This window comes from Pseudochaenichthys georgianus, chromosome 11 (genome assembly GCF_902827115.2).
Source record: "Pseudochaenichthys georgianus chromosome 11, fPseGeo1.2, whole genome shotgun sequence".
Classification (NCBI taxonomy): Eukaryota; Metazoa; Chordata; class Actinopteri; order Perciformes; family Channichthyidae; genus Pseudochaenichthys; species Pseudochaenichthys georgianus.
In genome coordinates this window covers 10,651,666-10,667,351 of record NC_047513.1, presented here as the reverse complement: position 1 = coordinate 10,667,351, position 15,686 = coordinate 10,651,666, and the positions used below count along the sequence as shown (strand labels likewise).

Genomic DNA, 15,686 nt, shown 5'->3' with positions numbered 1-15,686 from the left:
TGTGTGTGTGTGTGTGTGTGTGTGTGTGTGTGTGTGTGTGTGTGTGTGTGTGTGTGTGTGTGTGTGTGTGTGTGTGTGTGTGTGTGTGTGTGTGTGTGTGTGTGTGTGTGTGTGTGTGTGTGTGTGTGTGTGTGTGTGTGTGTGTGTGTGTGTGTGTGTGTGTGTGTGTGTGTGTGTGCGCGTGCGTGTGGTGTGACACATTTCCACACCGGTACATCTTTTTCACCTCCTCCCACCCGTACACTTTCAGACCCCCCCAATCCTCCCTCGGGACGTAACACCGACTACGACCTCCGCCCTCTTTTCCCCTTCCTCACCCGCCCACCTCTCTTTCTCTCTCCCTCTCTCCCCTCTCACTCCCTCTCCTCTTCTCGCCTTGCGCTCCGTCACTTCGAGCAGAAGCACACACACAAAAACCAGGTCAGCAACTTGTTAAAATCATTGTTGTGATATTTGTGAAGTGGCGACGAACGTTGTGAAGCACACGTGCAGCACCTGATATGGAGAAAAATAAATAAAGCTAATGTTTCTAATTTCAGCATGATATTCAATGGCTACTGTTTGGGGGGGTATGGGCTGGTGGGGGGTGTGGGGAACTCTTCAAACACTGCCTGCACAGAGTGTTTATGGAGTCCAGTTTGTTTTGATATAACGCAATAACTTTCTCCTAAGGGTCAATGTCATGTTAACTGATTTTTGACGACAGTAAGACGTATTGTTTTCACATTTTTAAAAGCATTTGTCGCTGCCACTGTACCTTTCTCGTGTTCGATGCATCTGTTTCCATTGAGACCAGTTGTATGCCTAATAAAGCCAGCCATGTTCAGATTTCATGACTAGGGGACAGCAGAGTTTGCTTTATTTCAAGTTCCATTTTTTACTGCTAACACCAAACTTTAACTAACCAACTTATTCTGCAATGGCAGATGTAAATGTCTTTTTTTGTTTGTCGTGGTTTTAGAAATGTATGTCCATAATGATTAAGTATGCCATTTTGGCGTTTTGCATGTACTCTTCTTTTAGGTATAGATTATTTGTTTGTGTGACATTTTCATCACTGTTTCCTTACCGTTGTCATATCAGGAACTAATAAACCAGTAGTAAAACATTTTGTGAGTATTATTGGTAATATCAGTATGGCATGTTATCTCTTATGTAACATAAAGGTTGCAAGTTCGATGCTGGCATCTGATGAATGTGCCTGTCAAACTGCCTTTGAGCAAGATGCAAGATGTCTGCCTGCTTCTCCATATCTCTTTGGATTACTGCAACTGCCTGGACCTACAAAGTAAAATATACTACAACTAACAACTAAATACTATACATTCTACCTCTAAGCTTCTTCTTATGTCAATTACCATCCAATATGTCGTTATTTATTCATTACTTTGGGTTGTCATTTCATATTTGTCTTTGGTGTAATCGAATGACTTCAATTCACTTTAATATCCCGTTAATTTCCAGATTTGTTTTGTTATTTATTATAATTAGTTGTGTCATCTACCCAACCAATATATGACCTTTCTTCCTTTAATATGTACGTAAATATAACATTTAAAACATCAAAATCAGACCTTTTCCAACCCTGCAATGTCATAGAAAAAAACACGAAACAATGAAAATAACAAGTATAATCTTTACATTTACACAGTTTCTGTGACAAATGTACATTTAGGGCTTTTGTATACACTTAGACTTTAAGACAATTGAAACCTAAGTTGTTGTCTTTTACAGTTTCTGTATGCATTATCATTGAACACCAGTGTACTGTGTACTGCTGCAGCATACAAATTATCATTCATTTTTTTCTTTTTGAGATATTTGGTGACTGAATCCAAATAGTATCGTCAAGTGTTTCAATTAAGCTGTCTATATAACGATATGGTAAAAAAGTGTTTTGGATGTATTGTAGTGTGCATTTTGTTTTATCAGAGCTTTGCGAGACAACAAAGCTAAACTTCTACTGTGGCTTGTTAACGAGACAGACGCTGATGGGAAAGTAAAGCCATAGGCGCATTAGGCGCATTCGCACTGCGGTACTTTTCCCACAAAGGTTCATGCGAACTTAGTTCATGCGAACTCTTTAGTTCGCATGAACCACAGAAGTACAGATCGCGTTCACACCAGAAAAAGTCCCTGGGGGTGGATTAGGAAAATGAAGCCGCTGACGTCACTTCTTCTTCTTCTGCTTTGGGCTTACTGGCAGGCCGCAAACCACTTCACGGCGTATACTGCCGCGCAAAGTCCCCGGCCGGAAGTCCCCGGAGTTGGGGACTGGCTTCAGTAGAAGCTGCTGGGAGTCCCAGCAGCTTCTACTGAAGCCTTCCGAGTAAATCGCCAGAACGCCGACACCTCCTCATCTCCATCGCTCCCATGTTTTATTTTGTGTTGCCATAAGTTAGTCTCTCTGCGTTTCTGCACTGGGCTAATGCTAATGCTAATAATGCTAATGCGAGGATAATAAAATGGCGGCTTCACAAAACTTTTTGGGAGTTTTACGGGGCGTGGTTTACAATCCGCCCAGCCAATCAGGAATATAGCTCTTTTCTCACAAAAGAGCCACTCGAAAGTCCCTGCTCTCTAGCAGGGACTTTCGAAGGGGTAAAAAGGTTCGCATGAACTAATTTTAGTACCGGCTCTTTTTGGTGTGAACGCGATCATGAACTAAGTTTGCATGAACCTTTGTGAGAAAAGTACCGCAGTGTGAATAGGCGCATTCACACTGCGGTACTTTTCCCACAAAGGTTGCTGGGAGTCCCAGCAGCTTCTACTGAAGCCAGTCCCCAACGCCGGGGACTTCTAGCCAGGGACTTTGTGCGGCAGTATACGCCGTGAAGTGGTTTGCGGCCTGCCAGTAAACCCAAAGCAGAAGAAGAAGAAGAAGAAATGACGTCAGCGGCCCATTTGCCTAATCCACCCCCAGGGACTTTTTCCGGTGTGAACGCGATCTGTACTTAGTTCATGCGAACTAAAGAGTTCGCATGAACTAAGTTCGCATGAACCTTTGTGGGAAAAGTACCTCAGTGTGAATACGCCTTATGTGTCCTCCCCAGTGGATGTGTTTCATTTTTTGCTAACAAGAGGGGGGGCATGTCTTGTCTGTTGTCACCACTTCCTGGTGGAACGCAGCAGGACAGCTGCTTCATTCACCCTGCAGACATAAAGAGTTTAAGATTCGATTCATCTGCATTGTATCTGCGTGACTTCTCCATCACAGAGCTTCCTGGAATAGATAATTGGTTATGGTTTGAACATGAGTGTTTTTGTGCCGCTGATGTTCCACAAAGCGTCTCAGAATAGATAGCAGGTTGTGATTCCAGCAACTGTTTTCAGTTTTCATAACATCTCAAAATAGATAATTGGTGGTGATTTCACTATGCTAAGTGTTTAATAGGTTTTTCTGTCCTAATTGAAAAGTAGAACCGACAGCACAGATAATTGTTTATATTCGGAGGAAGCTCTCTCCAGTTCTGAGCTTTTATTCCATCACAATCCCACAGCCATGAAGCTTCTGAATTCGGGATAAACGTGCACTTTAAAATAAATACTTATTTTGTTGTAGTTTTAGATGTGAGTTGTTTTTGTTAACTCAGCACCAATGCTTTTTAATCTTACGTTACTTCGCAGCAAGTCCACCTCAATTGTTGTTACAGATGTGTGTTACAAATGTTTTCTGTTACATAGGTATAGTATTATGTAACTTAACTTAGGTGGCAAACACCATTTTGAACCATACCATTTGAACCATGATATTTGACTAAATCTAACCTTGTTGCAATTCAACAGTACCCAGTGTTGTAGTGGGGATTTTTTTACTGGGGGGACGCTATTTTAAATTAGGTCATCCCAAACAAGTGCGCACGCGCGCAGTGCACTCACAAAACGGGCAGACAGGTCCACAGAAACTACCGGTATGCTTAGTCCTACTTTACTTACTGTACTGCAAAAAGCAGACGGCGCTGTGCTCAACAGACACACACAGACTCAAAACCATGGACACACTGGCACATAAACAATGTATAGGCCTAAATTGCATAAACTACAGTATTGCAACTAAGCAGACAGCGCTGCTTTTCTCTCTCTCTATCTCCACTTTCAAAATCTATTTAAAACTCATAACAAACAAACAAAATTCCCAAAGTTGTCCTGAAATTAACTTATTAAATAAACAAAACGAAAAATATATATAGCCTACTAATGCAAACATTGAATCTGGACTGGAAATTATTCTGATTAGGCCTAGCCTACATTGCAAATAAGCAGACAGCGCTGCTTTTTTCACACACACACACACACACACACACACACACACACACACACACACACACACACACACACACACACACACACACACACACACACACACACACACACACACACACACACACACCTTGCGTTTTGAAGACTGAGTTTCGCCCAGTTTCCCAGCTTCCCAGTTTCCCAGTTTCCCAGCTTTGCAGTCTATCCACGGGTATGCCTCTTGTTTCCTCCGCCACATCTCCTCCGTCCATACCTCTGGGAAAGGTGAGCTTGAGCTAGCCAGGGGAACGTTGCTAGCGCAGCTAACGTGCACATTAGCTAGCATTATCCACGTCTTTAGGCGGCTCTTGTGATGATGTACTGTAGTACTAGTAGCAGCTTCACTTGTAGCTTCGGTGCTGCTAGACTCTTTCTTCTTGTGAATTATATTCTTTTTAGAAAAGAAGTCAAGTCAAAAATGTTTGCCTGCCATTATAGAGCTTTTTCGTTAGCGTTCTTGAGGGAAAGAGCTGCCGCAAAATCGGCGGGCGGTAAGCTGGCCGCGGGTGTGTCACTGACACACCCCCAGCTCGCCGCGGGTGTGTCACTGACACACCCCCAGCTCGCCGCGGGTGTGTCACTGACACACCCCCAGCTCGCCGCGGGGTCACGAGCCTGATGACTAATCATAATTCTTTAAGGAAATGGTTTTTATTTTTTATTATAATTGCTGTGAAATGTATTATGTTTTTGTCATTATTACAACAAATACACACTTGCAACTGATAAGACTGGCAATGATTTTATATTTATTAGACTATTACAAAAAAGATCATGCTCCAAATAAGTGGGGGTACGGCGTACCCCCGCGTCCAACGCCCACTACACCACTGACAGTACCCTAATGTTTATAGTTGACCATAATCCTGGAGGAATTCCCTCGAAATGTAATTGAGAAAGTAGTTTCATTTGATGGGATCATAACATATTCAGAGTAGGGGTTCCTTTATAAAACTGGTAAAATACGTCAACCTTGCCAGGTCAAGGGAAGCGAGGTGTCTGAGAAAATAGTTAATCTTTCTGTCACGGATGAGTGAAGGAAGCAGGACCCAAATGCAGATAACTCTGATAAACCTTTATTTCAAGGATAATGAAACTAATACAGACAAAACAGAACACTCACCGGTGAACTCAGTCACCAACAAAAGACGAAGCGACAAAGACAGACAGAAAAACCAGAACTTAAATACACACAAGACTAATCATACAAACAAGACACAGGTGAGGAGGGAGGAGAAAACACGGGGACACCAGGTGAACACAATCGGGTAAATTAGACACACCAGGGAAACACAGACAGATTTAAACAAGATACAACGCAGACAGAAAACCAAAAATAGATCTAGACAAGACACCATAGAGACAGATCGTGACAGTACCCCCCCCCTCAAGAGACGGATCCCAGACGTCCCAAAAAAAGAACACAAAAGTCGAAAACCTCAAGCAGGGTGGGTGGAGGGGGTCCAGCGGAGGGACGTATCACTAGGCCACCAGGGTGGGTGGAGGGGGTCAGGAGGACGGGACTGAGCTGACCGCCAAGGAGCACAGCAGAGGACCAGAAAGGGATCTCGGGCGGACGGCCCGGGGGCAAGGCAGAGTTCAAGGTGGGGGTCTCAGGCGGACGGCCCGGGGGCAAGGTAGAGTCCATGGAGGGGCGAAGACCACAGCGGGCAAACTCAGGGGGCCGAGCAGGAGGGCGAAGACCGTGGCACTCAGGGGGCCGGGCTCGAAGGCGAAGACCACAGCTCTCAGGGGGCCTGGCTCGAAGGCGAAGACCGCGGCTCTCAGAGGGCCGGGCTCGAGGGCGAAGACCAGACAGCTCCGGAGGCCGGGCAGGAAGGCGCTGATGGGACAGCTCCGGAGGCCGGGCAGGAAGGCGCTGACGGGACAGCTACGGAGGCCGGGCAGGACCCGGTGTCGGCCGGACAGGAACCAGAGCCGGTGGAACAGGCTTCGGCAGGTTCCCCCACGGAAGAGGACCAGGAGTTGGCAGGACCCCCGGCGAGACAGGTAACGGCGGGACCTCCAATGGAACAAGACATGGGATTGGCAGGACTCTCAGCGGGTCCTCCAATGGAACAGGACATAGGGCTGGCAGGACCCCCGGCAGAAGAGTCGGCGGCGGGACCCCCAACGGGACAGGACACAGGGTTGGCAGGACCTCCGGCAGGAGAGCAGTCGTCGGGACCTCCAACGGCACAGGACACAGGGTTGGCAGGACCCCCGGCAGAAGAGTAGTCGACGGGGCCTCCAACGGGACATGACACAGGGTTGGCAGGACCCCCGGCAGGAGAGCAGTCGTCGGGACCTCCAACGGCACAGGACATAGGGTTAGCAGGACCCCCAGAAGAAGAGTGGTCGGTGGGACCTCCAACGGCACAGGACATAGGGCTGGCAGGACCCCCGGCAGAAGAGTAGTCGGCGGGGCCTCCAACGGCACAGGACATAGTTGGCAGGACCCCCAGCGGAACCTCCCATGGCACACGAGTAGGGACTTGAGTGGAGACTCGAGAGGAAACTTGAGAGTCGACTTGAGAGATGACTTGAGAGGGATCTTGAGCGGGATCTTGAGCGGGAAGTTGAACGGAGACTTGAGAGGGGACTCGATAGGGAACTCAAGAGGAGACTCGAGAGGAGACTTGAGGGAACTCGAGAGATGATTCGAGAGGGGACTCGAGAGGTGACTTGAGAGAGAACTCGAGAGGTGACTCGAGAAGTGTCTTGAATGGGAACTCAAGAGGTGACTCGAGAGGGGACTTGAGAATAGACTCGAGAGGGGACTTGAGAGGGAAGTCGAGAGGAGTCTCGAGAGGGAACTCGAGAGGGGACTTGAGAGGGGACTTGTGTCGGTCGGTACGCCGACAGGACACAGGGAGCTGGCGTCGGCTGGAGAGCCAGCAGGAGACGAGGTGCTGGCGTCGGCCGGTACGCCGACAAGACTCGGGGAGCTGGCGTCGGCTGGGGAGCCAGCAGGAGACGAGGTGCTGGAGTCGGCCGGTACGCCGACAGGACTCGGGAACTGGCGTTGGCTGGAGTGCCAGCCCTGTAGCCGAAACTGGAGTCGGGCCCATGGCTTCTGGGACCGGTACTGAAGCCGGAACCATGGCTGCTGGGGCCGGAACTGAGGCCGGAACCATGGCTGTGTCGGCCAGTTCTGTTGCCGGAACCATGGCTTCTGGGACCTGTACTGGAGCCCGAACCATGGCTGCTGGGGCTGGAACCAGGGCTGGAACCATGGTTGCTGGGGCCAGGACTGGGGCTGGAACCATGGCTCTTGGGGCTCGGGCTGCTAGCTTGGCCTTGCGACTCCTCTTAGCAGCCGCCTGAATACTCCGTGGACCTCCATAAGCCAGACGAGTTCCAGAATACGACTCCTGGACAGGAGCAGGAACTGGGGCAGAAGCATGGGTTGACTCCAGACGGAACACACCGAGACGTTTGTAGTCAGCAGGCTGGAAATTAAACACCCAGAGGAAGTTCAAAATCCAGCCAGGTAAGAATTTCACCAAGTCTGGTTTCTCCATAGCCAACCGGTGCGCCTCTACCAGAGCGGCCTCCTTCTGCCGAACACTGGACGCTCCCTTCCACCAATCATAGCAGCAAGCCAAATAAAAGGAAAAATGTTGTAGTTCTACCTCAAAAGGATCATCTGCTGGGTCCATTTCTGGTCGGTTCGTACTGTCACGGATGAGTGAAGGAAGCAGGACCCAAATGCAGATAACTCTGATAAACCTTTATTTCAAGGATAATGAAACTAATACAGACAAAACAGAACACTCACCGGTGAACTCAGTCACCAACAAAAGACGAACCGACAAAGACAGACAGAAAAACCAGAACTTAAATACACACAAGACTAATCATACAAACAAGACACAGGTGAGGAGGGAGGAGAAAACACGGGGACACCAGGTGAACACAATCGGGTAAATTAGACACACCAGGGAAACTAACGACAGGGAACCACAGACAGATTTAAACAAGACAAAACGCAGACAGAAAACCAAAAATAGATCTAGACAAGACACCATAGAGACAGATCGTGACACTTTCCTTTCCACTATTCCTTTACTGCATGGGCAAACTGTACAGATTCACAACCAAGATCTAAACTAAACATTTAAGTCACACCACCAGCTGTACAGGGCAACAGGGCAATCCAGTCTTGTTTGATCAATACAGCTGCAATAGCTTGGTTTGTCCATATATAGACCATAAAGATGCAGATTGAATAATGCCAGGTTTGAATAAAGGGGGGCGGGGGGGGGGGGAATCTTGATTATAGACTCTGATAGTTGTCTAGAAGTATTTTCACTTCAAGATGTAACCCTGGATTCATCTATATTTCCCTATATTTACCTTTCTTTTGTCCTTTCTTTTTCCTCTCTAGGAAGCACCACTTCATCCACTCCTTACTTCTACCTCTACAGACTCTCAGTGGCATTATTCTTCTAAACACATTTTCCTGTCTTTTGCTTTTTTTCACTATGATACATTCATCAGTTTTGCATCTGTTGTCTAAGCCGCCATTTCATCTGGGGCTGTTTTACAAGAGAAGGCTGATTCCTGCTGGTTCTTGCTAACGTTTTCAGAGACATTGCTTGTTCAGTTATTGTTAGCAAAGACTTTGGGTTTAAACTTTTTATTCTACTTTTGTATAACACTTTTTTTCACTCAGTTAGTTCTCAACACAGAGTCTTCTTGCTTTTCTTCATTCTACCTCCTGTGCTTGCTCAGCAACACCAGTTATTTCTTTATTTTACTTTAATATTGTCTCAGGTGTTTTTCCTGTTTTCTTTATGGGCACAAACTGAGAACAACAACATTTTTCTTCAGGTTTTATTTACGTCTGTTTTTTTATTTTGCTCAAATTTGAACCAACCCTAGCGAGGGGAAAAGCCCAAGGCATTGCTCCCAAAACATGTGGTCTACCTTTATGGTGACCGATGAGGAGGGCCGCACAGTGGGTCCGGCGGCGTCAGGAGGAGCGATGATTGCACCGGGAGGAGCACCCCCGGGGCCCGCCGCTCTAACCGGCATGATGACTGGACGCAGTACATTCGGCGGGAACAAGCGCCGCAGGAAAACATCAACAGGACACGCCATGAGTGAAGCCCAGGAGGGGAAGGTGACTGCTTTCATATTGTGTGAATGTGTGTTCTTCCTCAGGCAGTTTGAAAGTACTCTGGGGCTCTTGGAACCAATCAGTCATACAGTAGCTCTTCCACTGAAATCTGGCCTGTCCACAGGGAGGGAAACACTCAACAAGAGCAAACCTCTAATGTTAAAAAAAAAGTTTGCAAAGAATCAAATGCAGTTATTTGACAAAGTGGAGACACACTTTATAACCATGACAGTAATCTGCAAGTAGGTTATAATTGTTCAAAGGTGACTTAATCAGATTAAATGTCATCCTCTTCAATGTAATCACCTTATTATTTAGAGGACCTTAATTCCCTTCCATAATATTCTAAACCTAAAGGTTTTAAAAGGCCAGACACAAACATCTTCATTCTCAAGTACCACCCACACACCTGCTTGTTGGGGGTTGATGTTTCATCTGTTGAGGACATTACAAATAACAGATTGTTTCTTCCCTTTGGTGTTGCTTACCTCACAAGAATTCAGGATATCTCCTCTTTGCTTTTATTAATTGCAAGTAACGTGGCTCTCTTTGGATATATCACAGCACACTGGCCTAGGTCCAATGCCCATGTGCTGAACTTAACCTGTTAACCCCTGAGCCTGTTTTTCAGATCTAAGGCTCGAAAATGACATTCCCAGAACAATTGACTATATCTTCACATCTAAAATGGGTAAATTAATAATATTATTTCTCAAAGCAAGGTTACACCTGTGAGTTGGATGTAGAAAAATCTGAATTAATATAAAATGTTTTTATTTTAAAGTAAATTCAGATTGAACATGGTAAAAAAATGTAAATTATAGTGTCCGTCCAAAAAAAAAACATTACTTATAGTGAAAAGCACCCTTGAATGATGGGATAGTAGACTAAAAGCTTTAGGAATCCAAATAACATATAATAAGTACCCTGTATCAAGATTGATGCAAAACAAGTGACATTTGACCTTTATAGAGAGATTTAGAAAAAGTCATTTGGGTGCATTTTCCACATCTTTGGCCCCCCTCGGTCGATTTTGACGATTGGCACCTCTTTTTAACCGTTAGAGCCAATGGAATCGAGGGGAAGTTCCTAAAATCCATCTAAACATTACCCATTGGTGAATGAGTGATGCGTAGCCAGAATGCCTCGGAACCGGAAGCTGTCATACTCTCGTAGCTATCGTTAGCAGCTATGAAAACGCCGGTATTGACATAAAAATGGAATGATGGATTATCAGTAATCATTTCAAAGTGACACAGACACATTGGATTAACCTTCAGCAGCGTTTTTATTGTTTTAATGCCATTGAACACAACTTTTGATCAGAACAACAGCAACGGTGAGACTCATTTTCCGATTTGGTCCCATAAAGCACATTTTTTTGTTGTTGTTTGTTGTCGTTTCGCCGCGAGAAAATTGATACTTGAGATCAACTTATTTTTGTTACAGCACATTTTTTTAGTTTATTCCAAATACATTTTTTGACCTCAAAAAATGTATTTGAATTAAGTAACAAATATTGCTTCCATCTGAGATATATATTTACATTCACACAAAGTAATAAGATAATTAATTCTGAAGATCGCACAAAATGTATTTCCTTTTGGACTAGCCTCATATTTATTATTAGATCTAAGTAGAGGTTTTAAGTTGGAGAAAAAAAAAATTCTTCATTTTGTTGCAGGCAATATTTTTTATCATAGCTTAATATATTTTCTTTTATTACAAAGAAAACACTTAAATGCACATCTACAATACTGTGTTTTGTTTACTGTAAACAAATTACATTTTGACTTAAACTTATAACACTTTGTTTAGCTCAGTTCACATAGACAGGAATATTCTCTTCAAAAGACCTTAACATTTATTGGGATGTCTTTAAATTATGTATCACCTATTCTGTTTTATAATAAAATTAGGGCTGTCAAGCATTAATATGGCGTCAACATTGTTTTAATGCCACTAATTATGTTAACGTGCGTAGTTTCAGAGCCCAAAGGCTTGACGTTGTTGTTGTTAGTTGGATGGTGGGAGATTCTAGCGAGACATATGGATACAAAAAAGGTGTTTTAAACAGCAAGCCAAGCACACAGCTGATGCTGACAGCCCCACTCCTGCCGCTCGCTTGCGGCAGACCACGCTTGACAATTTGCCGGGGAGACGCCTGGACAACAACAGTGAATGCTAAATGGGTGGCTACAGCTTAAAGGGGACCTATCATGCAAAATGCACTTTTGTGTCTTTTATACATAAATATGTGTCCCCGGTGTGTCAGGGAACTCACCAAGTATCAGAGAACACAACCCTCTCTCTTTTCCTCCATACCCAAATATCTAAAAACGGGGCTGCAACGGAGCTGATACAGACGTTAATTTTTCTGACGTCAGGAACGAGGAGCTCCGCCTATATGGGCAACTCTCCACCTATCAGGGGAATGAGAGGTTGGGTCACGGCCACTGCCACTGGAAAGCACTGGAGATGCTGTAGTACATATGCCAGGCCTCTAAGTGGCGCTGTAGTCTGCCACAAAAGCAGCGAAGAAGACTTCCCGCGGATGGTTTCCATGGTTGCCCTTCTGTTTATTCTCCGCTGTGGACGCTCTGGCTCTTTTTCTCCCTCCCCGAGGCAAGCGTTTGCTCCTGCTGCTGTAATTCAATGCAATCCCTTCCCGTCGAGGCAAGCGCTGTAATTCTCTCCGGTAGTCCACCAGCAGATGAAAAACACCCACCTCTCCGCCTCTTCCAAGGAACGAGGGGACCGTGCGGTAGAGTTTCAGTTAGATTTTTTTCCTCCGGTCAACATTTCCGTTAAAGTTTAAATCTTCCGGACAAAATTAGAAAAGTGCCGGTCAAAGGTCTTCTTTGTTATTTATTGAGCTTTAAAACAAATGCATAACAATTCTATATAATAATATAAGAATAATACACGGAGGACAGAGCCTCTCTTTTCCTCCCCCTCTTCTGAGAGCCCAGCAGCTGATCTCCCTCTCGCCGACAGGCTTGTCTGTTTGAGCAACTAGCTCAGTGCAAAGAAGTACACAGGGTTGGAGAGAGTGTAAGAGAGAGAGAGAGAGAGTTTACCAGGTTGTTGTGTTGAAAATATTTAGGAGAATATTTGTCATTGTTCAGAGGTTGTTGTGTTGAGAATATTCAGGAGAATATTTGTCATTGTTCCAATGATAATAAACAAACATTTGCATAAAGCATATTTGTCCACTCACTCGTAGTGATAAGAGTATTAAAGAGTTGAAAAATATTCCTCTAAGGTACATTTAGAACAGATAACAAATGTGCGATTAATCGCGATTAACTATGGACATCATGCGATTAATCACGATTACATATTTTAATCAACTGACAGCCCTAAATAAAATACAATATTTTTTAATAAAAAATCCTCCTCCTTCGCGTCGAAAGGAGCCAGTTGAGGTGGTTCGGGCACCTCTTTAGGATGCCACCTGGGCGCCTCCCTAGGGAGGTGTTCCAGGCACGTCTAGCTGGGAAGAGACCAAGGGGTAGACCTAGGACCAGGTGGAGGGATTATATCTCTTCGCTGGCCTGGGAGCGCCTTGGGATCCCCCAGTCAGAGCTGGTTGATGTGGCCAGGGAAAAGAAAGTTTGGGGCTCTCTGCTGGAACTGCTACCCCCGCGACCCGACCACGGATAAGCGGGAGAAGATTGATGGATGAATGGATGGATGGATGGATAATAGAGTAAATTGTGCAAGCAATTTGCAATTATGTACAAAATAAATAAAAGTATAAAGTAAATCAAGATCACAAAAAGAAACCTTTACAAAACTCTCCTTAACCATATACATCAAAAATATGCATATGAACATGTTAAAGTTCACATGTCATGGCCATTTCTACTGATCATAATTGCATTGTTGAGGTATACTAAAATAGATTTATACTGTGCAATTTTCCAAACTCACATTGGTTTCTCATACAGCATCTCTGTAAAGTATGTGTATTCACCAGTATTCACTCTCTGTCCTAAACGGCTTGTTGGAGCTCCTGCCCCCCCCCCCCCCCTCCCTGTGAGCCCAGTGTGCTCTGAGAGGCTCATTGCTGCTCGCTGCTGCAAGGAGCAAGGCTTCCGTGTCGGCGATACAGGAGAACAAGCCAAACTCATCCTGAGCACACACAAACACTCACAGCCGAAGTAAAAACATTAAGTGTGGCTTGATATTGAGTAAGAAAAATGTTTATATCGTTGTGAGAATGGGTCTGCGGAGAGCATTTCTCGATCCCAACGTAGTAGCCCGAAACGTTCACCCATTTAAACAGTCGTGGTAGATACCTTGTTTGTTTTAAACATCATAAATACACAAACAACAATGAATAGTTTACAGGTTGTGTACCCAAATCTCCCGCTGGTCCAAACAAAGTAGGAACAGCATCGTTCTTCAGTGCCCTACGCTGTACATATCCGGCATGAATCGCTGAAAGGTTTGGGAAGCTTTGTTTCGTGAAAGGCTGGCAGAGGGTGCGGCCATAGCTCTGGGCGTGGCTACTGGGTATCCCTACGTAGTGATACTGTTAAACTCAAAGAGCGCTACAGGCGGAACCCTCAATACAAGCACGGAAGAGAGGAGACGTGAGTATGGAAGTAAAATGATTTATTTCCAATTCAAAACTCACACCATACTGCTGGGGAATTACTAATCCGGATCTGGGAATTACTAGGGGGGGGAGAGTGGAGGTCCGTAGTTGATGATCCGGAGGATGTCGGAGAGAGCAGGCTGGAGCCGGGGTTCGGAGATTTGCAGCGGAACACGGGTGAGATGAGCCGGGGAATCAGAGTTCAATAGAGTGAGCAGGCTGGAGCTGGTAGTGATAATAATCCGAGGTTCGCTGACGAGGTGGTGTTGGCTGGACATGGCAGGCAGAGTAGTTGACGGATTCTGGGCAGAGAAATACAGGTTTTAGTATAAAACTTTGACTTGGAAACTAGGTTTAGTTTTCTAGAAATCACTACGTGTTACCAGTGTATCTTTCACGACGAACTGGTGAATACTGGATGAGGAAGCCGGGTATTTAAGCAGGTGTGGGTGAGTAGATAATCAGGAAGATGAGTAGCAGCTGCGGAGGTGAATTGACGGGAACCGACAGTAGGTCAGCCACGCCCAGCCAGGAAGACAGACAGATAAACAAACATGAAACAAAAAGAGAAGCAGAAGAAGGGAAAACTGCACATCCTTACAGTACCCCCCCCCCCTCAACGGGAGCCTCCTGGCGACCACCAGGCTTTTCGGGATGAGCCCTGTGGAAATCCCTCTCCATAACGGGGTCCATTATCCGAGATCGAGGAACCCAGCAACGCTCCTCCAGGTTGTAACCCTCCCAATCCACCAAGTACTGTAAGCCCCTACCCCGGCGTCTAACATCCAAGAGTCGATGCACGGTATAGGCAGCATGATCATCAATGACTCGGGGGGGGGGGGAGGGGGGAATGGCCGGAGGGCACAAGTCACTGGTGTGAACTGGCTTGATTTGTGAAACATGAAAAGTGGGATGGATCCCGATGATCCTGGGGAGCTTCAGGCGGACAGCAGAGGGGTTGATTATGCGCTCAATGGGGAAGGGGCCAATAAACCGGGGAGACAGCTTCTTGGACTCGGTAAGGAGGGGGATGTTCTTGGAGGACAACCAAACCGATTGTCCAGGGGTGTAAAGGGGAGCAACAAGTCTGCGGCGGTTGGCTGATTACTGGGTCTTGGCGGAAGTTCGGAGGAGGGCAGATCGAGTGTCTCTCCAGATCTTACGGCACCGACGAACATGATGCTGGACAGATGGAACAGCCAACTCAATCTCCTCTTCGGGAAACAAGGGTGGCTGGTACCCTAGAGAGGCTTCGAAAGGAGAGAGTCCTGTAGCTGATGACGTGAGGGAATTGTGAGAATATTCCACCCAAGGCAGATGAGAGCTCCAGATCTTCTGATTCCGGTTTACAACACAGCGGAGGGCAGATTCCAGGTCCTGATTGGCCCTTTCGGTTTGACCATTAGACTGGGGGTGGTACCCGGAAGTTAAACTGACCGACGCACCCAGTGAACGACAAAAGGTCTTCCAAACTTGGGAGGTGAACTGAGGTCCACGGTCGGAGACGATGTCAGCCGGGATTCCATGTAGGCGGACAACATGCTGGGTGAGAAGTTGGGAGGTTTCCAGGGCTGAGGGGAGCTTGGGTAGAGCAACAAAATGAGCACACTTAGAGAAGACTTAGAGGAGACTTTCATTGCCCTCTCCCGGTTTCCT

The 15,686-nt window shown here is 45.9% G+C and overlaps 1 protein-coding gene across 4 annotated transcripts in view; it reads left to right on the top strand.

The window, feature by feature from the left end:
• The first annotated feature begins 329 nt into the window (after positions 1-329).
• LOC117455492 (voltage-dependent calcium channel gamma-6 subunit-like) overlaps positions 330-15,686 on the top strand; it is a 60,712-nt gene continuing 45,355 nt past the window's right edge. For 3 of the 4 annotated variants that reach the window (XM_071204728.1, XM_034095007.2, XM_034095005.2), the window contains exons 1-2: positions 330-420; positions 8,690-9,427. In XM_071204728.1, coding sequence (XP_071060829.1) covers positions 9,221-9,427 — 207 coding nt within the window. In that variant the 5' untranslated portion in view covers positions 330-420; positions 8,690-9,220. The remainder of the gene's footprint in view (positions 421-8,689; positions 9,428-15,686) is intronic. The other variant, XM_034095006.2, reaches the window with a different exon arrangement.